This window comes from Pleurodeles waltl, chromosome 7 (genome assembly GCF_031143425.1).
Source record: "Pleurodeles waltl isolate 20211129_DDA chromosome 7, aPleWal1.hap1.20221129, whole genome shotgun sequence".
NCBI classification, from domain to species: domain Eukaryota; kingdom Metazoa; phylum Chordata; class Amphibia; order Caudata; family Salamandridae; genus Pleurodeles; species Pleurodeles waltl.
This window is the reverse complement of record NC_090446.1, coordinates 907,969,454-907,994,728: the sequence shown is the minus strand read 5'-3', so window position 1 is coordinate 907,994,728 and position 25,275 is coordinate 907,969,454. Positions and strand designations below refer to the sequence as shown.

At 43.5% G+C, this 25,275-nt stretch overlaps 1 protein-coding gene across 1 annotated transcript; it reads right to left on the bottom strand.

Annotated features, from left to right (window-relative positions):
* Positions 1–8,664: 8,664 nt before the first annotated feature.
* On the bottom strand, positions 8,665–23,741 carry LOC138245705 (zona pellucida sperm-binding protein 4-like). The gene is made up of 12 exons (XM_069199540.1): positions 23,528–23,741; positions 22,831–22,952; positions 21,095–21,179; positions 20,831–20,980; positions 18,961–19,148; positions 18,357–18,451; positions 17,139–17,269; positions 13,920–14,109; positions 11,099–11,240; positions 10,341–10,416; positions 9,686–9,793; positions 8,665–8,864 (listed from the first exon to the last, which is right to left on the bottom strand). Exons 1-12 carry the CDS (start codon positions 23,712–23,714, stop codon positions 8,710–8,712), a joined length of 1,629 nt encoding a protein of 542 aa, XP_069055641.1. The 5' UTR covers positions 23,715–23,741; the 3' UTR covers positions 8,665–8,709.
* Between the last annotated feature and the right edge of the window lie 1,534 nt (positions 23,742–25,275).

Below are 25,275 nucleotides of genomic sequence, written 5' to 3'. Positions count from 1 at the left end.
ACTGAGAAATGCTCCTGCCCTGATGGCAATGTTGTTATAAACTAAAAGAAGTCCTAGTTATGTGGGCTAGACCTCATGGGTATGTGGGCTAGATTCTTGTGATGCATGAAGCAAACTTCAGTCGAACTAAAGAAACAAAAGAGGTTTTTTGAATTGCAGAAATGCTGAGATCACATATTTGAAGGTGCAATCATATGTGAGAATTAAGAAAAAGGCGACTAAACTATTTGCTTAGGATCACACAATTTGAGACCCGTTCACGGGTCAAGTACATTACAGTTAGGTCAAGTAGATTAAGCATAGCAGGATTACAATTTTGACAAGGAGGTCAAGCATAAAAATAACGCTACCATATTGTCACTAGAGTCTCTACCTGGGCTATATTAGAGCACAGCATGTTCAGCTCTAGGTCTGCCCTTCAGGTTCCCCTGGGGAGACATCATCCCTCATACCCGAGAAAGAGGCCTGAAGTCTGCATAAGCAGCTGTAGCGAAGCATTCAGCTATCAGCATACAGTTGTGGTCATCTGGCTGGAATCTCCCTCACACATGTATGGGACAGAGAAGTGTTTTTATGATAAAACAGCTGATGTTCTGAGAAAATGTCCCTATGTAAGGATGTGTATGTTTCTATGAATACCAGAGACAGTGCATTACCACGTTTACCCACAACCTATCTTACTGCAGCCTTGAAGAAAGCACAAAATGAAAGAAATGTCTTGTTTAAGAACACAATGTTGGCCTAGGCACATAACAGCTAGATAGAGAGAAATAAAACAAGACCACAAATGTGGCTATTGCTAAAATAATAAACAAAGCTGAATAAAATATATGAAGGTTAGAGTGCACAGCAGCAAGCCTAGTGTGCTAAAATAACGTGCATGGAGCTATAACTAAAATGGCTACACAACACCCTCCCCTTGCTGCTTCAAAGCCTAATAATATATACAAGCTATTAAAACCTAACCTAAGGCAAATATAAAAATGTCAATAAAGACAAGTGAAAAAGATACTTAAGTATATATGAAAGGACAATTTAAAAATGGTAACCTGTGGTGTAAAAAGGCTGAATTTAAAGAGTCAGTCATTTTGGAAGTTGCTAATCGAATTTGGGATAATTGAAGACAGGAAATCTTTCCACTTCGGCAGGTGGTAGAGTAAGAAACTCATTGGGAAGAAGAACCAAGGAGCATTTGTGTTCCAAAGCCTGAGCATCAGCCAAGGTAGCAGCACTACGTGGTGTGCCCAATAATGAGTACAGAGCTGCATCCTCCATAAAGGGCAACTTATAAGCAGCTTCCCGTAGCGGACGTACCCTCAACAGATCAGGGTCCAATGAAAGCAAGCGCTGAATAGAAAGACAAACTTTCAGTGCAAATTCAAACGAGTACCAGAGGCACTTAAACACGGGCTGCACACAATGCAAAACCGGTCTGAATGACAAGAACCAGTCATACTCTAATTGCTCCAGGAGTGTTGCTCCAGAGTACTGCATCATGCGTTCACGACACAGCTGAGCTGGTGGGAGCACTTTCATTCCTCCTTGTTGCGGCGGGACAGCCATTGCGCAGAAAAAGTAACAATAGCAAAATGCCACGGAGTATAGCCAAAGTTATCGGAAATCCCCCGAAAATACTGGAAAATATTGAGTGGACTGCTGATTGTATTAAACCAAATATAGAGGAGAAGGTGTGAACGAAACCAGAACCAACAGCCTTAAAGAAATTTGAGATTCCAGTAGTACTGGACGCATTCAATATTCGTCCCTCGAGCTCACCACTGTCTCTGAACATTAGTATTTAAAGGGGACTGTATCTCTGCTGATGACCTTGCCACCTGAGGTGCACAGGTCTCACATGCAGATGTGAGCGCCACATGTTTTTGGAACAATAAAGCCTTGAGTCTGATCAACTTGTCAAAATTCACATTTAAAGTAGCAATATGGGGCCAAATCTCAGCTACTTCCCTCTGTTTTGTAGGAGGAAAAAAATAAGTTCACACAGCATGTAACAATCTTAGAGACCGAAACAACAAACTATTCCGGCTCACATTCCACAACAGTTTTCACTATTGAGGAGAACATAGCTGCCATTTGAAAGCACCTGGAACACAGGTCTAATCAAGGGGACTGGAACTCCCTTCAGATAACAAGTCACGTTTGCTGCCGAAGCGATACCCGCCATGTGCAAAGACAGCTGTTTACAAACCATTGAATGGCTGACAGAACTCTTGCATTCACTGCCACCGAGACATTTGTACGAGAACGGCAGCTCCCAAACCTCATGAATGTAACTATCTCCAAGCCTTTCATATCCGCCTACTAGAATGTGTTTTAAACAGGACCTGAATTGGAGTGTTGAGATAGGCAGATTAATGATACTGTGTATTAACTACTTAGCAGATGGTATTTCAGCCACAGTAAAAGGCAACTTTTCGAACTTTTCGATATTTAAAATGACATAAGTCGCTTCTCTCTTAGCCATTAGGTGTTGTTGTCGCGTTAAATTAAAGGCACAAAATGTCCCTTGTGTTAACGTGTTGCCCATCCCAGTCATCAGAAACAACTCCGGGTATTATTACATCTTTCATTGAAAGTTTAAACAAATGGTATTTGAATGTCCTCCGTGTGGACGTGTATATATAAAATGTGACTTTATCCCGAACAATCCCATCAGGAATTGATATAGCGGAAATGTTCACGAAAGACAAGTCAAGTCCTTGTGAGAAGGAAAATTGTGTTTTAGGACCTCGTCCACCAGTTTAACTGTTGATCTTTCAGGAAGAAAATGACCATGTATTAATAGAATTTTTTTTATGACAAAGCCAATCCAAAAGAGGAAAGCTAATACAGTCAAAGAAAGCCACAGATAGTTCCATTGGGAAATAAAGTAATTTGTTTTAAGCCAGTGTATCACCTTACGTGTTTTTGGCAGGTCAGATGTAGAGGAGGCAAATGAGTCTGAGAAAGTGTCGATGTCTGCAAAGTATCCAGAAGCAGTGTGTGCAACAGTTGGAGTTGTATTTGTAGGAGGAGAACTGGTAGGGGTCTCCCACAGTGGTTCATAATAAATGACGCCATCTGGGTTGAAGTTGTGTCAAATCCATCAGTACTTTCAGTATTGTTTGTTGTAACAGATGTTAGTGGAACTAATGCAAGATCATTTTCCACCCGCCCCAAGCTCGGAGAGGTGTCAGCATTGCTGCTCATAACTTGTAGAGGGACCTCTTGGCCAGTAGTGAGAGGGATTCAGGCTCTACCTGCTGTTCCTCTGTCTGCTGTGCAAGATCAGCCACATGGTGTAACTTGACATTGTCGATAGATACAAAGCGGTTTTCTTCAGCACTAGCCAACAGCAGTAGAATGACAGTTCTGGTACTGTGTATTCCCAAGACTGGGACCAGTGCACGATAAGGACTGGACTCTTTTTTTAACAGCAACCTTTTCATGTATTAGATCCCCAAATTTAGGAATTCAGCTGGTAGTTATTGGTACATCCTGAATTCCTGTGGAGGTAGCACTGGCAGAAGCATTGTCGTCCCAGAACAGTTGTAATGCCTGCAAGACAAGTTCATTTATGTCAAAGGGTGTTTCTGCCACCTCCACGCCAGGACCATCAAGATCTGAAACATACATTTGAGCTCCAAACAGGCACTCGTATGAAGTACAACCCTCCCCTTCCCCCCCCAGGGACCTTCTAGGCAGATTATTAATTGCTCTCTGGACTCCATACAGTTGATTAAACCACCTACGACCGTACCTAAGACTCTGGCTGTTAGGGACTACTTTAAATCACAGTTTTGTCATTCCATGACACTATTTTCCTCTGGATGAAATGGAGATGGACCCCTGACACAACCATGGCATCCCTGAATGTTCTGGAGGCAAAAGCAGGGACCTGGTCTGAGTGTAAAGCCGCAACTGCATATGTACTGATAAAGACTCTCAAATGTTTATTAACAATCCAAGCGTCAGCCGAGTGTTGTGGCCAAACCCATAGGAATCTGGAGCACAAGTCAACAGCAACTAAAAAGTATGTGTATGAACTGTCCGGTGTTAGGGAACCACAATGGTCCAAGTACACACACACCGTAATGGTTTGTTGGAAATAAGGAAGGTGTCTGCAGTGGGCGTTTCATGGTGGAACCCTTAATTTGTTGGCAGATGTCACAACGGACATACTGCTTGGCTTGTTTGTATAGACCTGGCCACCAATAACATGCTTGCCATAATGATATTGTAGACGCCACACCAGCATGGGCAGATGCTAACCCCTCATGCTCTGCTTTAATCAACTCTGATCTTGTGTCTTTGTTGGGAATTACTCAAACCACCACACCTAGCATTTTTACTTCAGCTTCAAGGCAGCCTCCCATACGGAAGGAATTTTGAGCAGGAAATGCTTTTGCATAGGGCATGACTTCAGCCGTAGCTTTCACAGCAGCCCGTATGTCATCATCCGGTTTAGTTCCAGAACAGGTTGCAACAGCAGCCATAGCTAGCACTGATTTGGCAGCTTCATCAGCCAGTGTATTTCCAGCAACATGTATTCCAATGCACTGGTGTCCGAGTGCATGTACAACATGGACGTTTGTTAGAGTTTCCTTCAGATCTGCTACTTTCCCCCCCCCCACAGAAGTCTGTTTGATGGGGTTACCTTTAGAATCTCTGAACCCATTCTGGCACCAGTAATGCAGGAATTCAATAAAGGACTGGACACAGTAGTACGAATCACAAACAGTGTTAGCTGTGCAGGATCAGATGTTCCAGTGCCATCACCAGAGCCTTTATCTCTGCTACTTGTGCTGTGCAATCCCCTAGGGTTTGTGTATGTATGTTGGGGACAAAATGTATTATCCTCCATGTAGCCACTTACGACTGTGCAAGCAGCAGAGTATTTATGTTTTGTGCCACTTGCAGGTTGTGCCGATGTCTGATATGTATCACTAGGCATTGTATTTGCCAGAATGGAGTATTCTAGTTCATATTGCAAAAATTCTTTAGTTTGTAATTTTGGTTAAAAAATCTAGTCAACATCAGTGGCTGTCAGACGTTGCCCATTGAATCCAACGTGAATGTAATGCTGGCTTTGGTAACAGCCTCAAGGGCTGGGATTGGAGAGACAACAATAATGCATTTGCCTTGGGCTAGTGGCCTTTCCTTAATGACTACCATCTGAACAGCAATGAGAATTCAGTGATAGCAAAGCATTGTTCTGCTGCTGAATAAAAATGATTTTATGCAACCGGGACTGTCTCACCCTCGTTAAGAGTTACATAGGTGAAACCAATGGCACCAGCAATTACTGATGACCAGAACGCATGTCTGTTCGATTGTCCAAAATGTACTTAAAAAGTCAGGATGTATCAAGTCAAAGGTTTTATGCGTGATGCATAATCAGGAACCCAAGTTCTGCCAAAATTTAGAAAGAAAAAACAATCTGGATTGGAGTTTTTTTTTTTTTTTTTAAATTGTATTTGGAGGTTGTAACTGCGCATTTTTCCAAGAACTGTGGTGCTAGGCTTTCCTTCATCTGACAGCTCATATCACAGAAACAGGATGCTAAGGAAGGCTGTTTTTTTTTTTTTTTAAATAGAATTTGTAGCCAAACTTGGCAAATCTCACAACAATGTGGGCTAACAGTCTTAAGTGTTGCAGCAATTCATCATCCGTGAAATAAGTCTCATCTACATAGGACAACGCTTCAGGGTCTGTCACGCAATATTGAAGTCACAAGCTGTGACCAGTCCTGGACTGTTCTTGTACCCCAGGAGTAAAAGACAGTAAGTTTCAGCGCACTAGGTTCCCAGAAAAAATTCTAAGTCTCTACTCTCCAGCAATATATATTGGCAGAAGAAACCCTTGGAAATATTGTTTTATTTTTTTAAACGCACTAGGTTGTTCAGAAGTGCTGTGTTTTGTGAGTTTTGTATAGGGTATGTGCATGTATGACTGTCTAGTCTAAATGACTTCTATGCAAATGGTCTGGTTTAGCTTCTGGGCATAAGGGATTATTCATTGGTGAGACACAGGGTTCAATTATACTCTGGTACTCCAATTGTGTGAGGATTGCCCTCACTGGTGCTTTAGCATGTTTTATTGGATACTGGGGTGGTGGTTGATTTAATAGGTATAACATGATGGGATAAAGATTTCCCCTAAGTGGTTGCGATATAATACAGGTGCCAACACCAATGTCCAATCGATGATGTACGACTCTGCGAGCTCCTCGGGAACAAGGGGAAAGAAAGTTTGATAACATCTTCCCCCATAAGGGCAAGATCAGACAAATTAAGGTGGCCAATCCCTTTCGGCCAGTAGAATATCATGTTTACAACACAGTCCCAAAAGATTGCTTCAATTATGTGCTAAATGTGGCACTACATGCCTGCTAGGGTGTGCACAGGCAGCAGCTTCTACTTGTGGGAGGTCATCAGTTGCTTTCACCAATAGATGCTCTAAAAGATTCTGGAAAACTTGAGACCTCTGCCGCACTGTTTAATAGCGCTAATGCCCACTTCTTGTTCTTCAAAAGAGCCCTCTTGAGGGGCATGTCGAACTGCTGCCTCTGGTTTTGAATTTGGTTTTGTTGGGGAAGTTTCTTCGTTAACAGAAATTGCTGAGGTTTATGATTCCCATCTTGGTTTCACATACTCCATTCTTTGCTCTGACCACCCACCTCACTGCATTTTTCTAGAGAGCCCTGAAAGGAACATGATTGGTGTGTTTCAGTTATTACCATCTGTCAGGTGTTTATATATTCTCCATTTCTGAGATTATATCTATTCTGTGGGGTCTCCGTATGCAGAGATTCTCCCCTTTCTTTTTTTAGATGTCTTTATCCCAGCATTTTAATACCCTCAGGAGCTTGCTTGGTAGAATCTTTATTCGATTTACCCTGTAATTGTAGTTTTGTTGGTCTGGCCCCCAGACCAACACTAGAGTAAGTCTCCGCAACAGTCTGGCAGCTCACGTTCTTGATCCTGTGGAGGAACATCCCTGAGCCGCATGCACACCGCTAGTGCATTGCTTCCCCTTCAAGCAAAAAGTAATGGAGGATACCGTGGTAGAATTGCCCATCTGTTGCATCGCCAAGTCCAGGGCAGCCCCGTATTCATCCTGAATTTGTTTCAACAATTCCAGTAGATTAGCAAGTGTAGGTGTACTGTGTGTGGTATTATCAATTGTGGCAAATACCATGCCCCAAGTATTAGTGGGAACCATCCCAAGTGGCAAGCACCTATCTAATATTATATGTTATCCTGAGGTCCCATTTGGGACTACTGCTTCCAGGGCATTTATACTGAGCTAACCAAAAACTGAATTTCTCCTCGTTTGGCAGGTACTTTACCCAGGATCTAATGTACAGTTGCAGGATTAATTCCTTGCGTTACTGCATGTGTTAGCACCAGAGCAGCACGTGCTGCGTTTGTATTAAATGTTTGCATTACAAACTGTACTAATAGTCTAATTCTGTCACCTCAGTGTATAAGCAGCGAACTTCAGCTACCGTCAAGGTTGCTGCATCAGGATGGTGTATAAGTGGCCAATAAAGGCCAGGTAGGACAATCATTGGAGTACCGAACGTGTAAAATTGTGTGGGGGTAGGGCACCATCAAGACAATTATGTTCTTGATAAGATTGAGGTATTTCTAGATATGCATATGGTCTGTATTGGGCATATATATCTGCAGGTGTATAGTGATGAAATGTGTGTCCCCCCCTCCCCCAAATCAGCTGCTGGAAATGTGACCCAAGAATATTTTTAAAAGTGTTCTATAGGCTGGATGAGCCTTAAACAATTGTGACCAGAACACAGTGCTGGCCTATGCAAAGAACAGCTAGATAGAAATAACAAGACGGCAAATGTGGCTATTGCTAAAGTAATAAACAAAGCTGAATAAAATATATCAAGGTTAAAGTGCACAGCAGCAGGCTTAATGTGGTAAAATAACATGCACGGAGCTATAACTAAAAATAGCTACACAACACCTCTGCCTGCTGTTAGGATGTGCTATCCTCTGGAGGTGGTGGGGCATGCAGCGTACAAGTTTGATTTACTTGACAGGGTGGGGTTTGGGTCACAACTGTCCCATGGATCAGGGTCATGCTGTGTCCCATCCAGGAGGGTGATGCACGGGTTACACACCAAATGTGTGTCATGGCGAAAGCGTGGCAGAGGACAGAAACGTTTGTTCCATGGCAGAGAGGACAGAAAGAAAATAGAGTTTGTTCCAGCAGCTTACCGTAACGGTCAGTGCCGTGTAATGAGGTAGGCCAGAGACAGTGTGTCCCCAGAGGGTGCAGTCAGTGCCTCGTGCAATAATTCAAAAACAACACTTAAATAGGAATGCACAACTGAGATACAGTTGAAAAGGAAGACAGATTTTGAGCCACAGAAAGTTGAAAGATGAAGCCAAGACATATGTTCAAACCAGACTGGAGAAAAGAAAGGACTTGATGACCATGTGCAGTTTGGTTGTTGACAAAGTTAGTTTAAAAAAATAAAGCTGCCTAGTCATCTACAGCATCAACGCGTAGTTGAGTCCATTCACAACTGACAGTCCTGCAATGACAAGGTAGGCCTACAAAAGTACCAGCAACCTCAAGCCCATGGTATATTGTGTCAAATCTCACTGCACTGTTTCAAACTCATTCAATTCCCACTATGTTTATATTTTCTTTATTTTGTAGCCATACAGTGTACAATAGTTATGTGTTTACAGCCACCATTTTACTTTCCCGAACACGATGATAGTTCCACAGTCCAAATGCAAACATCACCACAGTAAGGAGTCCGACAGCAACAAAGGCTCCAATGGTCCAAGAGGGCATCAAAGCTGAAGAGGGCCTGGAACTGCGAGAGCCTGTTGAGACAAGAGAAGGGGAGGAGAAAGAAATAGTGTAGTTACTTAAGCTTGCTGAAACCTACTCATTACCCACACCCTTGCAGTCCAAAGGATATTTACCAACCTAGTTTTTAAACTGAACTGGAGCTAGAGACATTGCAAGGGTTCATTTCAGTAAGGGCAACTGTAGGTTACTGATCAGAAACACCAAGGCTGGTTACAGATAAGCACCTGCTCTACAGCAGGTCCAGCACACAAAAAGGTTATCATACCAATGGGTGAGGCAGACAGGAAATAGCAGACAACCAGTCTGCTAGATTGGGTTTAAAGGGTGAGCTGTTGTCCAAACAACTGCTCTCCTTTGACAAAGGTGAGCACATTCTAGGCAACAAGTCTGACCAGAAATCTGATTAAGACTACAACCAGACCAATTAAGATCATGTTCCAAGTTTGTCACTTTCATGAATGTCATAGTTCCTCAAATCCGTTTGATAACTAGTTGGTCGCTGGGGGTTGCAGTACGAGAGAGTAGTTTACACACAAAAGTTTCTTAAACAAGGACAGGTTTATATAGAAGAGCCATAAAAAGCCACATCTCCCTTTACAAAAAAAAATTAAAAACTACTTTCCTCCAGTGTAGATTGAAACTGCAGCTATTTCATCCCTTATCGCCCGATAAGGACATTTATACTCACAGCGGTCTTAGATGCTGTTTTTACTGCAGTAGCCCAAAGAATTAACTGGTTGGCATTCTGTTCTAGCATGAATAAGGATCAAAGCCTAAAATGTAAGGGGCTACTAGCCGTGTAAACTCGGAGTTTACCTCCTGCATCCCATACCTTCCAGAATCAGCAATCCATCCTCCTCTTCAGTAGCAAAATAGATTGGTCCTGCAGCAGTCACTAGGTTCAGAGGCCTGCTGTCTGAAAGAGAAACATCTCTCCTCTCTGCAGAGGAGTTGGGAATTAAGATTGTGGGTCATATTGCACCCAGAACTAGAAAGTACCTGTATTTTTACACCTCCAAACCATTCCTGAGCCCCAATAACATGCAGTATTTCAGACATTGCAGGCTGGGAAATTCAGAACAAGCAAGAATGGAGTAGATATGTCAGGATACTGAACTCCTAAATTAGGTTTCTTGGGGTTGGGGGGGGGGGGGGGAGAAAAGGAAAACACCATGATCAACTTTAGCCATGCCCATTTTATTTCCCACAGTAAAAGCTAGAGAAAACTCCCTAGTCAACACCATTAGTCACCGTTTTATTTTTCAGTACCATTTCTACAAGGAAGTGTTTGGGGGCAGCTTTTCTTCATTGTAGAATTCCAAGCAACTACAAGTTATGTGCTCCAACCTCCTCTCCATGATGCTGGTGCGCATGTATTCAAGCAGACAGTCCCTTGCCACTGTAAGGCAGGGCAGTAAAGCACCATACAGAAGTAGTCTTTAAGGGAAGGCACCAAAAGGATGAGGGATTATTGAAGCAGGACTTACTTCTTGATGGGCAAACAGTTGAGCAAGATCCAAGCACAGAAGGGACGCACACTGAAGCGCTACAGTGGAAGTAGACCTATAATCAAAGAAAAACCTCAAATTTACCCTACAACAGTATGCACCAAGAGTACAAGCACTGACAAAGGCCTCCCCTTGCGTCTGGACACAGTAGCAGCTCAAAAGATAAATTTCGTTATTCAGTGGATCACTTTACCTTATGTTCACTGAGAGAACATATGCAATTATGAGAAACTAGTAGAGAGTTGGGGCAGAGAAATACCAGAGTCCTTCCCTGGACCAGGGCTAATCACCCCACATGAAGTAGGTGTAGTAAAGTAGAGAAAAGTGAACATGACCTCCAGCAACACTGAATTCCATGCAGGGAAGGACTGTTACAACCTGTTTATTCATCTGCAACAAAGGCATCACAAGGATCTTTCTATGACTGAAGAGCATTTAAGGAAAAAAGCACACCAACTATTGTGTTTGCCCACACCTTTGCTCTGACCTTTTCATGCTATCTACAATTTCACTAGTGAAGTTACTAGATATACAAAAACACAAGCCCATATTTTAAAGAGCCAGGAGAAACGAAGGCCTTCACACAAAAGCAGTAGCTAAAATATGGTCTAGTAACCCCCTTTGAAAAGGGGGGGGTTAGGAACCCCCAAAAAATGAATGCAATTTTAGTAGGCTTGGAATATACTAGTTACAAGGGCAGACTAAGACACACAGCACTGTAACACTTTCAAACTCACCTGTCCATGGATGTTCCGCTGAGCATTGTCCACAAAGGTGAAAGTACTGACTGCAAAGCGATTGTACTGCAATGGAAACTGCAATCCCGCAGCAGTAATGGGGATCAACTGGGTCTTGTAATTGTCTCCTTGAAAGGGGCACCTGAATCACACCAAAAAGCCATGAGACCAGAGTTAGAGGAACAAATGACCTTTACCCACTAACACTTCAGGGCACATTAATCAGATTCCTCACCTTAATACTCCCCAGGAGGTAGACTGATCTGCATACTTCAGAAATGCTCCTGCAAGCTAAAGTAGTACTGTGTGGCTCTGTCCCACCCCCAACCTAAAGTGAGGTACCAGAGCTGCCTGGGTGTCATTCCTGCCCGCTGACAGTTTTCCAATTCCCTTTCTTCACCCTCAGAAGCAGAGTGCACATATAGTTAGTACCAATGTCCTTTGCCAACCCAGGAACTGGAGATTTTACACATTTAACACCTTCACAGAAAGGTGAGGTGGGAGCGTGATAAATCTACAGTTAGAATATCAACCAAAATGCATTATCAAAAGTCAATTAAAATGATTGATACTTCAGACCAGAGATTCGCCTTAAAACAGATATCAAAAACAGTACCCCAGGTGGAGTGCCTGAGTGGAATCAGACCAGAAATTCCTGCTGGACCAAGGAGAGCAGTTTTAGTCAGACCCAGTAATCAAGGCAATAGTGCTTTGTGACCACATGGACTGAAGTCCACTTCGCAAAATAGTGAAGGTCATTGGTGTGAACTCCATGAGCCAACACATTGGTAGAATTCTTAGCCCTAGTGGAACAGGTTCTCAGACCTTCCAGGAGCTGCTTCTTGGCCAGCGTGCAGCAAATATTGATGCAGAGGACTATCCATCTCAATTTTGAGGGGGGGGTGGGGGAAATCCTCTTCTGCAGATACATCTTTGCCCCCACATAATGTCTCAAAAAGCCAACTAACAGTGCTCCTTATTACAATCAACTTTGAGCCCCTTTGGGGACTTGCCAATTGAGCCATCTCTTTCAAGCAGAACAAAGACTGCAGGAAGGGTGACATGTCATTTGACAATGAGTCAGGACTTCTCATCAAGACTGCTGCCAGAGTCCTCAGCGCCAACATGTCTGTGAAAGAGTGGTACAGCAAATAGCAGTAAAGGTGCCTAGAGTGGACTCCAGGCAAGCTCATTTAATCACTATGAGGAAGATGGTCTTCAAATTCAGAAATTGCTGCAAGCAACTGTGCATCAGTTTGAATGGCATATAAGAGAAATGTCAAGATCAAGTCAAGGTTCCATTGAGGCATCAAACATTTAATACATTTTCAACACATCAGGTAAGAAACAAGGATGGTTGGTCTGGTAAAGGTAGACAAGCGGAAAAGGCCAACAATCCATTAACAGTGCCTGCTGCAAGGCCTTGCTAGGTTAAAGAGGAGTATGCCTGATAGCTTTGCTCATAAGGGAACAATCTCATGAAGTTTACCCTAGCACCAAACATACATGGATTTTGTAAAATAACTGCTTTGGTTTAAAGGACAGGCTACCTCAGGGAGGTCAGTCTAATGCTACATGTGTGGAGATTGTACAGTTGCATCTGAGTGCACAGATTTAGGAGGGGGGCTTGTCCTGCTCCTACACCAGAAACACGCAGGGGTATGCTACCCAGACAGAAGACACATGCCAAGCAGTTTCAGGTAGCATTCTTAACCCAATACAAAGGCACTGGGATGACTTAAGCCAGTTCAGTCTAAATCTGGTCAGACTCCAGGGAGGTGTATAAGAGTCCAGTGTTGCAGGTCACCCATAATGCATCTCATGAAGGGTTGCTTAAGCTCAACTTTCAACATTGTATGTCAGTGGTGTAAACATGTATACAACGTTCTGCCCAATGTTGGAAGCCCTATGTCACCTAGGCTACACTTCATGATTTGCCACAAGCTTGTTCAATTGGTCTGTTCTGGCATTCAGGGACCTGGCCAGATGTGGGTTGGGGAGGGGGGGGAAGAAAGGGGAAATGCCCTGCCACGTCAACACTAAAGGTAGAGCCTCACAGGACACACAATCCCACTCTGCCATATGATATTGCAACACAGGGCAGTGGTATTGTCAGGGAACCTGCTTCCCCTCTACAGATTGCAGGAAGGCCTTCAGAGCAAGACCAGTGGCCAGGAACTCAAAAAATACAGATGTTGAGTAGAAACAACTGGTATGCCCAGCCTTCAGAGATGCCAGTGACTTTTTACAAGTGCAAAAGGGGCAGCTTAGACTCCAGCCACAGCAAATGATTTTCCTTGGCTACCCAGAACCACAGGTAATGTCTGTGGGACAGCAGCAGTGTGTATGAAAATACAAGTCCTATGGGTCAGAGAACAGCATTGTTTCCAAGGGGTAGGCAGGATCTGCCCAGTGTAAACATTTTGAATTTGGCCTTTAATGAAAGTGTATAAAGGGTATAACTATGCCAGAGACTTAGTCTTTTGGCTACAAGGAAATGTGTAGCCACCTCTTTACTAGTCTGGTTGCCTTTCAATAGCATTTGAGATTAACACTAGCACCTTCTGCAGAAGGAAGGCAGGTACTCTTCTGAAATTCTAATGTGGGGTTAATGTTTGGCAGGGCAAAAAGAAAGGGCAGAACATAGCCATGCTGAACAATTTACAAAGATTCCTCTGTTAGACATGACTGAGGATTGCTACCTGGGGAGCAAGCGGTGAATCCTGCCTGCCATTTGCAAAGTGCTCAAGGTGAAGAACGTGCTTAGAAGTGTTCATCACAAAGGCGCTTTACTCAAACCAAAAGAACAAAAATCACTCACCCACCAATCAGAATTGGCCACTGTGGCTGCTGCATAGGATTGCTTGATTGTGTGGCCCAGCACTCATTCAGAACCAGCACCAAGCTGGGGTCAGTTCTCTGGAGGATCCGCACCTCTACAAAGACTGGCTCCTGAAGGATCTTCAGCACAGGGTACTCCCAGATACCATAGTAGGAGTTATAGGTTTGATCTGGAAATGGTGAGGTTAAGCAGGTTACTAAGGGAACTTGAAAAGTTAAGCATTAACCAATAGTATAGTAACATATTACCCACAAGTTATTGAAGTGAGGGGCTATTTGAGTCCAAGGTTTGTGTTGTGACCAAAACATCTTGAGTTATGGGATGTGCTTTTGTCTACCAAGTAGACATCACTCACAATTTGGACCAGACATACTGTCATACTAACATGGCAGCTAATGGTGGAAGCTGCCCCATAGAAAATAGGTCCTCTAAACCTTCAGAAGGTAATAAAATGTTAAAAAACCACACGCTAATCTATTTGGTTCGACAACTTCCTGAAAGAGAAAGCCCGCCAATATCTAAAACACTTTAGCTCTCTGTAGTTAACTCTCATTCCTCCACATCAGTTTGCCCCCAGACAGTTTAGGTTGTAACCCAACAGTACTTTAACCGCAAAAGGAGATAAAGCGATGTGAACCAGTCATGATTTCAACATATTATGAATGAGCCACCTTACTCTGGACGGGATGAATTAGTCTAACGAATTATCAAACCCAAATTTCATAATACAAGCTATGACAGGAATGACCCTTGCATGGTGTACAGTCCTGTTCCACTGCCCCAAGCAACGCATCCCGCTTTGATTTGTTGTGTCTCTTCCACCCCCCTCTCAGCATAAATATCATGACAGCAAAATCTTCGGCTTATCCCTGGACACGATTGAGGTACTATACCTGTAGAACACATCTTATGCTTGCAAAGGTTTACTCCCTTCATGGGTTTAGTATATGGCTGGGAGGCACATGTTTTGAGAATCTGGTATTGTGACCAGCCATTTATGAGTGCCCTCAGGCCCATTGATTCCATTCTACAAATCCCTGACCTATTCAGGTGCACTCAGAGGAGATTGTGTCACCAGAGTTGGTGTCTGCCCAACAGCCATCTTATGGGAAGGGGGAGGGGGGGGGGGGTGATGATCACCTAATGTACATCAGCAGTCTTCCTGTCCTGAAACTCAAGACTGACCTGCCTGAAAAGAGGCAAGGAGCCTGCCAGCCATTCAGGCGGCGCAGACTACTGCAGAAACTGGAAATAAGAGCCATATGGAGAGAAAGTGAGCAGTGTGCTCCTGCATCACTGAATGGACTCTTGCTTGATGTAGCTGCAACATAATACAGCTGCCAATTTAGCCACCTCTGCTTCCAATAGTTGACAATGCCTCCTTGAAAGGCCTTCTCAAAGTCCCTCGGAGGTGCTTCCAAAGGAAGTGGGTCTGGGGTACCTCTGACCTGAATAGACTGCACCCAGTTACAATGGCTGTCCATTTGGCTAAAGGACCAGTCTCTTAACCATGCTCACCTTATGTGACTGCCTGGCTCTTGAAGGTATGTCTCATATTCTTTGGCTATCATACATTAGATGTACTCTAACCTCCCTGAGCTTTTTGTAGAACCAGAGCCCGTAAGGGGGGCTGCAGAATGAGAAGCCACAGCCCTTTACAAGCACACATTATGCACCATTTTGTTATGGTGAAAACTATTCCTGGAAAGGAGCCCTATGTGACCTTGGATATCTGATTCCCACTGCAGGTTACTTACCTATTTTAGATGTAACTTGTTCCACCAACTCTTGTTGCCTAAAGGGTCTTGGTATTAAGTCACGGACCTTCTGGCATGTCCTCATGATGTTTCTCTCCGCTACCTTTCACATGGTCATGACATGCCCAAAATGGAGGAGCCTTCTGCAAGTTTCTGCGCCCACTTCTGCCTTTTAATTTTAAGCAAGTGAGGCTCACTTCTTTTTCCACTTGCTAAACATAATCACCCACCATCTGCTTTTTATCCGGGGTGTTACATGGGCAGTGACTTGGTACATTTTATTTTTTTAGTGGGCCTGGTCCCTTTTTAGCTTATATGACGTGATTTTAATCCTGTCTAGCTTTTTACAGTGAATCACTTAATATAGGCTATTTGCAAATTGCTGTGAATGTTATTCAACTATCCTGTGCCTTTTATTATGCATAAATGTGATGTCTTGGAAATCTAATGAAGTTTAAAACTACTAAAAAAAAATAAAAAAAATTGGCATGCAGCAATCTTTTCAGCCATCACTGGTGTGAAGCCCCCCCCCCCCCCAAAAAAAAAAAAAAAAAAAAAAAAAAACACACACACACACAGAATAAGCACCACAAGGCATCTCACCCACATGCCTGGCGAGTCAGCCCCTGGGACCACCACTGAATTTTGGGAGCATCCACAAAACCTATGCATAATCTTACACACTTGCTTCTTCTTGTCCCATTTCCACAAAGTCCATTCTGATTTTGTGAAACAGATGCAGGTTGTGGACAACTTACTGAATTGCTCGTATGCAAGGCAAGGCAACGAGAAAAGTAGTGAAGAAACTCTGCACCCACAAATACTGAAGCAAATGGTTATTCTGCTACAGGCTCCTTGGGTGCAAAAATCTAGACCTTCACCTTCTTTCAAAACATTTAAATTTTACCTTCACAAAAGGGAATACTAGGACACGTACACGACAGCAGCAGACTCTGCAGAGCCATGCAGGGGAAATTTCTATCCCAACACACCAGCTATCACAGCACTACCAACAGATTTGCAGGAAGTCACTATTTGGCCATATAGGATAGCTAGTCGTCCTTTTGATTAGACTAATAGTATTACAGGTACTAACTGGTGTTCGTTGGCAAGATTTACTATCAATCATAACGTCTCTTAATTTGCCTTTGATCTTTAACATCGCACCTGGTCCAAACCCTTTAATGACTGATCAAAGCCATCAATGGAAACTAAACTACGATGAAAAATAAAAATACTGATCTTACTCAATCTTTGTATCACCACCCCAGAGATAGCTGCAAGCAAGCCATCTCTACCCATCTAATCCAGGGCTAAGGGAAGGCCTGAGGCAAGTTCACCACTTCGTTAGTTTGGAGATACACCGCAAACAGACATTCCTTACTTAGGTGATTCTCTGAAGAATGGTAGTGGCATTAGTGAAGTTACTACACTGCCTTACCTTTAGCAATCCTCATTTCAAGGACAAGGGGGCCGGGACTGCTCACTGGAAGTGGTGGTGGCAGTGTCAGAACTTCAACTTGCAGTGGGATGAAGCTGCTACTGCTTGAGAATGTGCAACGTACAGTCAACCTACGAAAGAGAAAGAATTACCAGCATAGCCACAAAAAGGTGATTCTAGAGGTATGCCATTGTAGGTATGATCCTTGCATATGCACTTCCAACCCCTTGGTCTGAAAATCTCTGAAGCACTGGCTTTCCAGCAGGGGCCATATGGGCTTACAAGTTATTTTAACTTGTAACCATGTCTACGCATAAAAAGTCAAAGTTTGAGAGCAAAACCTCTTGAAATTTCGAGTTCAAGTGAAGTTATGAAAAGTCTGTACACTAACACCATGAGCTCTGCAGTTACACAGCACTAACTTAGAAAAGTTATGACGGGGTTAGTCCTTTTGAAGGTCACCAGCATCTGGCTGGGTAATGTGATTTGCCTTGGTTCAGGAGAGGGGGGTATGATGCCACCACCTAGAGGGGACTGAAAACATTACCTCCGGTTTTGCTAGTTGCTGCTCAGGAAGGCTTATGCATAAGCCTTTAGGTGTCTATGTCAAGTGATGCTATGGAAGAGTAGCACTTAATCCAAAGATGTTGTCAGTGTGTCCATCATGCTGACGATTGTTAATGACACAATCGTAAGTTACATTTCGTAAAACAGTGAAGGTGAATCCGTAAGTGCAGACCACTCATAAGTTAGACACTATGCATGATTATCCCATAGGTCTTTGCTGCGAATGCGAGATCAAATAAAGGAGGGAATTTACCATACACGTTGGTGACTTAACCAATTATTATTATTTTTTTTAATAGCAAACATCAATTTGAGTGATGGGTCTTTCTTTTGACCGTAGGTATGACAATAGGCATTTCACTCAGCGAGGCAGTGGCCATTAATTTAACTGCTGATAGCCAGCAACTAATGGAGAATGATCATTCATCTATAAGTTTCATTTAGAGATCACAAATACCATAGACCCAATGTCAATTTCTGCACTTTCCATTGTACAAAGTTGGCCTGGAAAGGATAATGCATTGCTACGATCTGTGACGAGGCTACAATATCAGCAAGCAGACTGCCACGCCATTCTGCAGTCCCAGTTCAACCTAGCATCAAAAGACAGTCTCCAGTGTGATCACTGTGGCATGGGCAGCATCCCCTTACCCAAACGTGCTGTCCCTTGTGATCGAGGACCCGCTCCAGCTTAAAATTTCTTGTGTTGACTCCAGACGGTTCTCATACACTGTGCGACCAGCAACCTGAATAGAGTGATAAGGTACCATGTTATGTAGGTGGGGGAAGGAGGGGGGGGGGGGGGGGGAGAAAGAGAAGAAACAGAAACACCTCCCTCCCCCAAGCGTTCATTGCAGCATACTTAAGAGGAACCACTTGCTTGATCAAGCTATGTAAATGAGTGCCAAGTTAATGTACTGTTTGCGAATGCATGCCATAGCCTGAAAGTGAGAGCATCAGTTTGATTATGCAACAAACAGCCACATGTCCACCCTGATACCTGTCAAAGTAATGATTAAGTCTGGCACCAGGCTTTATAAATTGCAACCATATAGGATGAGCACAACACTTTGAACATACACAGATAAGTCACTCCTCCCTCCACCACCCGATTCCCCAGCAGCAATGAGACGTTACAGATTTAATATAATGCTGACAACTCGATTGGGGGGGGGGGGGGGGGGGAAGGGGTACACAGCACACCTGAAGACACTCCAGTACAATTTACAGCCACACAGAGCTAGTCAGTCCTCACCTGATAACTGCTCCCACAGGACAACGGGAAACTGTACACCAAGAAGGCTCCATTCGTGTTTACACTCAAGCCCTGGCAGCTGCTGCTCACCGTGACAAGACGCACAGTGCCCAGGTTTAGAGGAGGCACAGTTGCCGCAGCAGAGATTGCAATGGTGGCTTTGCCATCAGGCGAGCACTGGGCAGTCACTAAACACCAGAGAAACAAGACAGAAGGTAAAAGAAGACTATCCTCTAGTGCACCTTTGTTGCAGAGATTTGCTAATCCCCATCCCTCCCTGAAACCCAAACTCCATGAAATTCTCCCAGATGATCAGTTGCCTAGTTAAGGGGCTACAGACCAGTTTTCAAATTTGCCAGAAAGTCTGGATAAGAACTTGAAGTAGAGCCTGCAGTACAAGTTTCAAAAATGAAATCTGCTGCACAACAAAATGACTAGGAAAGCCACTGCATAAAAAGATCCCGTGCTAAACGGAATAACTAGGCCAGTCCCATTTGAAACAATGGAGGGAAACAAACCTCAAATGCATATAGCCTACAATCTAAAGAGGAATGAAACTTTAATGCTTAGGAAATAATGCCGGCTGAAAAAAGTCCTACAAAAAGGAGAAAAAGCAAAGATGAATACACTGTAAGGAGTACTGCACTTCTAAAGCATTTTAATTTACACTATAGCACAATTTGGTCAGCGAGCCTCTAGGGCCAAACCCACCCTCCCTAGAAAAGTTTTAAAAAAAAAAAAAAATCCAGAAAGACTTCCTCAGGGAGCTAGAAACAGTTTCAGTCTACTTGACAACGAAGTAGCCATCGCAATGCCAACTTCGCAAGGATGTGGGAAGATTCTTCTCCACCCAATCGGAATACACCTTGGGTACAAGTCACTGAAAACCACTTTCCAATACTACATTGGCTAAACCGCAAGAGTTGCCTTACATGGCGTGAATGCACGGACGCCACAGCGTGTAGAGAAAAATGGCGGCAGCTTAGCCTAGAAGGAAGGTCTAAGAGTATCTTGTTTTTTTGTGTGTGTGGGGGGGGGGGGGGGGGGGGGGAGGGAAGAAGAGAAACCACGCACACAAACAACATCACCCGTGTTTTAACCAGTACTCTGAAGGAGCAGCTGAGGCCAAAGATTCAGCGCCTGCTTGGCGAGAGGAACGTAGATTAAGGGATGGACAGCGACTGCAACCGAGTAGAACTGGTTCCCCATGACAGCCGAGATCCTTCCATGTGAGACTGGGGCACCAAGCTCCATTTACACTCAGCCCAAGAGACCCTACTACACGAGCCCTCATTGCTGCTCAGGACTATGGTGCAAGCACTGAAATCCGTTCCAACCCATATAGTGAGGGCTAGATTTCAAATTGCATTCTGGGGTCGTGACAAACGTGTTCACTACATATCATTTAGGAAGCCACTTTGCTCTCAAAACCACGGAACTCTGATCAGTTTATAGCACGAGGTGTTCAATGTTGAAACAGAAGTCCTGGCATCAGATTTGTGGATAATTCCCAAACTAATTCAAAGCCCAAAATTGTATGTTAATAGACTAGTCTGTCTGGCACTGCTTTTGCCACTGCCCTCGGAATCCATACCGGCCACCTACATTTAATGACAACTTCAAAAAGGCACAAGTCACTCACTGCACTAGAAGAGTACAATACGAACGCGTGGTACAATTAAAATTAGTGCAATTGCAACATCTCCAGACGCAAGACTTCAGCTGCACAGAAAGCAGGACACAGAAACACGGAGCAAGATAACTTACTGTGCCGTCACAACTCTTGTCCCAAGGGAGCCAAGTTAAGTCCCTAAAGTTAGACAACCAGAAGACTATCATATGATGAAGGCAACCATGCAAAGGCACCTACCTGGGCTTGCAAAATAGCAAGGCACGGCAGGATCTATGGCATTATAACAGCAACCACTCCCAATGCAGGCAGCCTGGGTGACAGGGCCACAAGGAATTCGGTCTCTGGGAATGACTGCAGCACAGACATCGGATCCTGGAGCATCCATGGCTGTAAGAACACGGAGGTAACAACAAAAATAAAGTTAGGGCTCCTTCTCCAAACTATACTCTGCTTTGCCACACTGTTCAGCAGCATGGACTGAAATTATGAACTCCAACTTACCAGAAAACAATGTACATTTAAGATGCTTGAAGGTCCTTTTTCCAGGAAGGTATTCCACATCTACACTCATCGTATATTCTCCATCCTGTTAAGAGTCATGTGTAGGACAACCAGTCAACAATCTATTATTGGTCACCGAAGCAGATAGACATGAGATATGAAGTCAGCTGCAGTGTTTCCAACCCCACATTTCAGATGCCCACACGGGAAGAGAAGATATCCCAAACATCTGCTCAGTGGTTGAGACCCCTCTTTAAGGTGGTGTTTGAAGGAAGCATGACCACGATAAGCCCACAGGGTGACAAGATTAAGATATCCTACCATTTTAGCAGCAGCACAGCCAGGTGGTGAGTATTCTCCTTTTGGAGAAAAGGAGGGCTAAGCAAATTGTAGAAGCCTATTAACTCAGAGGTAATATGCAAAGTTACCCATCACCAAATCACTTGCCTTGCACAGACTAGACATGTTAATTCAGTTGGACTAATTAATAAATGAATCCGAACTACAACTTCCAGAATACACTGTTGGTAAATATGAATCCAAGACAGAACAGTCCTTTGTGACAATGAACCAAGACAAAACAGTCCTGTCGGTCCATCTATTTGCCAACACAAAAAATAAATACAATATATATATATATATATATATATATATATACACATACACACACACATACATACGTACGTCTGCTTTGTGGAAAGCTGCCTTTGCAAACCCTGTAACTTCCTCAGGCAATACATGGATAAAATACCAAAGTTCGGATTTTGCCAAAACAACCTAAAAATCTAAATTGTAATCACAATTGTTGCCCTGAAGGCCACTATCAACGTCTCCACTTCAAATGCTTCAAAACACTTGAGAAAAATCATTGCCTCCAGATCATTGAAATGCAAACAAAATACTGTTACTCTTACAGTCTCAAACTCTCAAAGAAGCTTTCCCCTCCACCCCCAACCTTAAGTCTACTCTGCTCACCCAAACGGTGGTTATGTCACAACATACAACTACAAGTCCACCAGGGTGCCCAGCCCTCTCCTAGCTCTGATTTCTAGCACTATAGTAGCTTCATGCAATTTTTTTTGTTGAGCTGCCCTGCACCTTCTCTACTTTAAGAGCACATAACCAACTCCACACAAATTTAACCTACCCGTTTAAACTTTTGACCTAAACCTTCTACTCTGCCTTTATCCTCCTCCAAAGAACCCCCCCTTCCCGTTTACCTTGGTCCCCGCTTTGCAAATTGTATCCTAACCGACCACTTCCTGTGGTGTGGTCATTCCCACCTCACTCCGTTTATTCCCCTCTACCACATCTTCTAATTCCCATCATGGATTAGATTCCATCGTTCTTTAAAGTTGACACCTCTTACGTTAGCCTTCACCTACCTCGCCTTCTGTATCCTACTTTACTTGTATACAAAACTTTCCTGGTGCAGAGTGTAGCATTAGTGTAACTTTTTTTAAGCAAATCAGATTGCTACAGTTTCGGGGAGCCATGTTGCTCTTTCTGTGAAGCACAGCTACACGGGACATGAGTAGTACCGTGTTACATAAGTGTGAAATATAGTCATACGATTCCCTTAATATTTAGGGAACTCAATTTGACCAGGAACCTGTGGGTTTTCCATCCACAGGTCTTGGACTCTAATGCATCCCGGTGGAAGAACATGATACCAGTGAAGGAATCCTCCATCCAAGTACAGGGCACGTGGATACACATGTAGCGCAGCGTCTCACCTCTTCAGCCATAGCACACCCCGCGTAGTCCGCACCAATGACCACAGACCCATCTGGCTGCTGACTGACCCAAGTCCTACAGGCAGGGTCATTCCTGAGAGGGCGATACAGGCCGTTCTTATCTGCGGGAAGGAAAGAGGCAGAACCGTTATCTTCATCGCAGGACTCTACAATTTAGCTGTAGAGGGGGCCGGGGTTGTACTCCGCCTGCCGCAGTGTGTGGCATCAGTTTTACGTTTGCAAAAAACACACACCACCCGAGTTGTATTATTTGTTCAGCTCCTGCTAGCTATGCTCAACTCATGTGAATAAAGCTCGCAATGAGTGCCGCCCTCTTAAAAAAAAAAAAAAAAGAACAAAAAAAAAAACGCAATACTACAATTAACGTTTACAGACAGAGGTTAAGTTTCCGTGATCTTTGCATAACTAAATTGCACGAGCCATTTTTTTTTTTAATCCCCTAGCACTCTAGAAAAAAGCCTAAAAAGGCCGCAAGGAAAACAATAAAACCTGACCAGGAACAGCTAGGCACGGGAGGACCGGACAGCAACAAAGCAGTAAACTACACGCGCAAAAGAAAAGTGGACGAACGCATTGAGTGATGCGATGCTGCACGAAAACGTTTCCAGCAGAAGGAAGCTTCGTGCATAAACAAGAAACGTCTAATGTCAGGACTGTTAAACTGAAACTGACTCACCTTCCATAAACGCTGAAAATGGGGGACTGAAACTGCCAAGAGGGAAAGTGACATTCATCCCATGAAGCCCACAGCTCACCGAAGGGGTGCCTCCGGACGTACCCTCGGCCTGTGGATCCTCCAGAGCCCCCCAAACGAAACACACCAATAAGCACGCTAAAACCACCACAGTCCCTGTAGACGCCATCGTGCCAAAAGGAGCGCGAAGCCTGCTGGGACAGAGGCCTTGAAATACCGCCAGGAGGCGGGGGCTTGCGTTCCGCCCGGGTGGGACTACTCTCGGAAGACCCCTCTGTGCTGCAGGTGTTCTGCCAGGGTGGCGCGTGAAGCTGCCAATCAGGTGCCCTCTACTACTTTTGGTGATCTAATTTCCTCCGGGGTTAAAAAAAAAAAAGAGGAGAGAAATGTGTCACAGATGTTTTCTAGTTTGAGATGCACCTACGTTTAAATAAAACAATTCATAGAATCTGCAGATCTTCAGTCTCATTTGTCACACACTAATCTCAGTGATGTTCTGGTGCTGTTTAATACCTGGTATCCCTATCTTATCCTGTGACCCCTGCTCTTTTCGGAAGAAAAAAACTCCGCCTGGGCGGATTCAGACAGAAGCATCCGGTCTCTCATCGGACTAAGTTAGGGGATGCTCGATTCATTCACCTGGATGCCAATATCAGCCCTGGCAATAATGCCCTGAAACTTGTGTAATATTGCAGTGGGTCATTGGTGCACGAGTAGAGACAGACAGAAAGGGCGATAAATACGAAGAATGAAACGTGTTATAAAGGACAATTAAGTTAATGTATATACACAGTGAAAGCAAAGAAAATATTTGCTGGACCTCATGGAATCATAACGAAATAAAAACGAGGGGAGGAGAATGAAAGAGAATGGAAACATTGACAGGGGTTGAAATAAGGGAAAAAACAGTATGAAAACGTACTAAATATTAAACAGTGCAGGTAAAAAAAAGGCAACGAGTAAAAAGCAAGCTCTTAAAACGGGGAAATAAAGTGGTTTTTGTATAACGAATTCTTTAAAAGGTGTTATAGACAAACCTCTAACTTGCTCAGTAAGTTCATAAACAGTGCATGTTTGGTTAGATTCATATAAGCTTGTTGGCATTTTACTAGTCTGTCCTATATTTTTGTGTCCATGCTAATTAAAAAAGCAATACAATTATGTATTGTTTTCCTTTTGACATATAAACAAAAAACACACAAATAAATCTTTTAAAAATATCAATTTCTTCTATGATTGTTAAGAAATAGGATTATTATTTGTGTAGCTGACTGCCCATCTGAAGGAATAGGGTGAACCTTTAAAATCACTAATTAACCTGAACTCCACCCCCTGATAGCAACAGCACAGAGCAGGCTTAACTAATAAAGTAAAAATACGACGCAATGAAACTCCCAAAATGGATTAGAAAAATAGAGTAAAATGTATTAAGTAAAATGGCACCAAAACAAGAACACTCCATTAAGGGCTACCAAAGATATGAATTTTCAAAGATTAAAGTAGTAATAGGACCGAAAATGATTTTGAGCGAATGATAGCAAAAGGTCACAATAGAGTTTTAGGTTGGGACTTAGTCTGTGAAATTGAAGTCAAAATTCTTCATTAGGAAAAGTCGTCAGGCTGTATCCGAGGATGGGTTCCACGGGGCTGGGTACCTTACCGCACAGAGCCCACTGATTTGCTGCTGTGGAGAAACTCCGAGTGGGAGAAACCTCTTTCTTCAAACCAGT

Bases quoted from the DNA above. Each gene is read 5' to 3' on its own strand.
- LOC138245705 (XM_069199540.1), bottom strand. From the start codon at position 23,714: ATGGCGTCTACAGGGACTGTGGTGGTTTTAGCGTGCTTATTGGTGTGT. The intron at 22,953-23,527 runs GTGAGTCAGTTT...TCCTTCCCGCAG, and splicing joins ATTTTCAGCGTTTATGGAAG to ATAAGAACGGCCTGTATCGC. The intron at 10,417-11,098 runs GTGAGTTTGAAA...CTTTGATTATAG, and splicing joins AGCGGAACATCCATGGACAG to GTCTACTTCCACTGTAGCGC.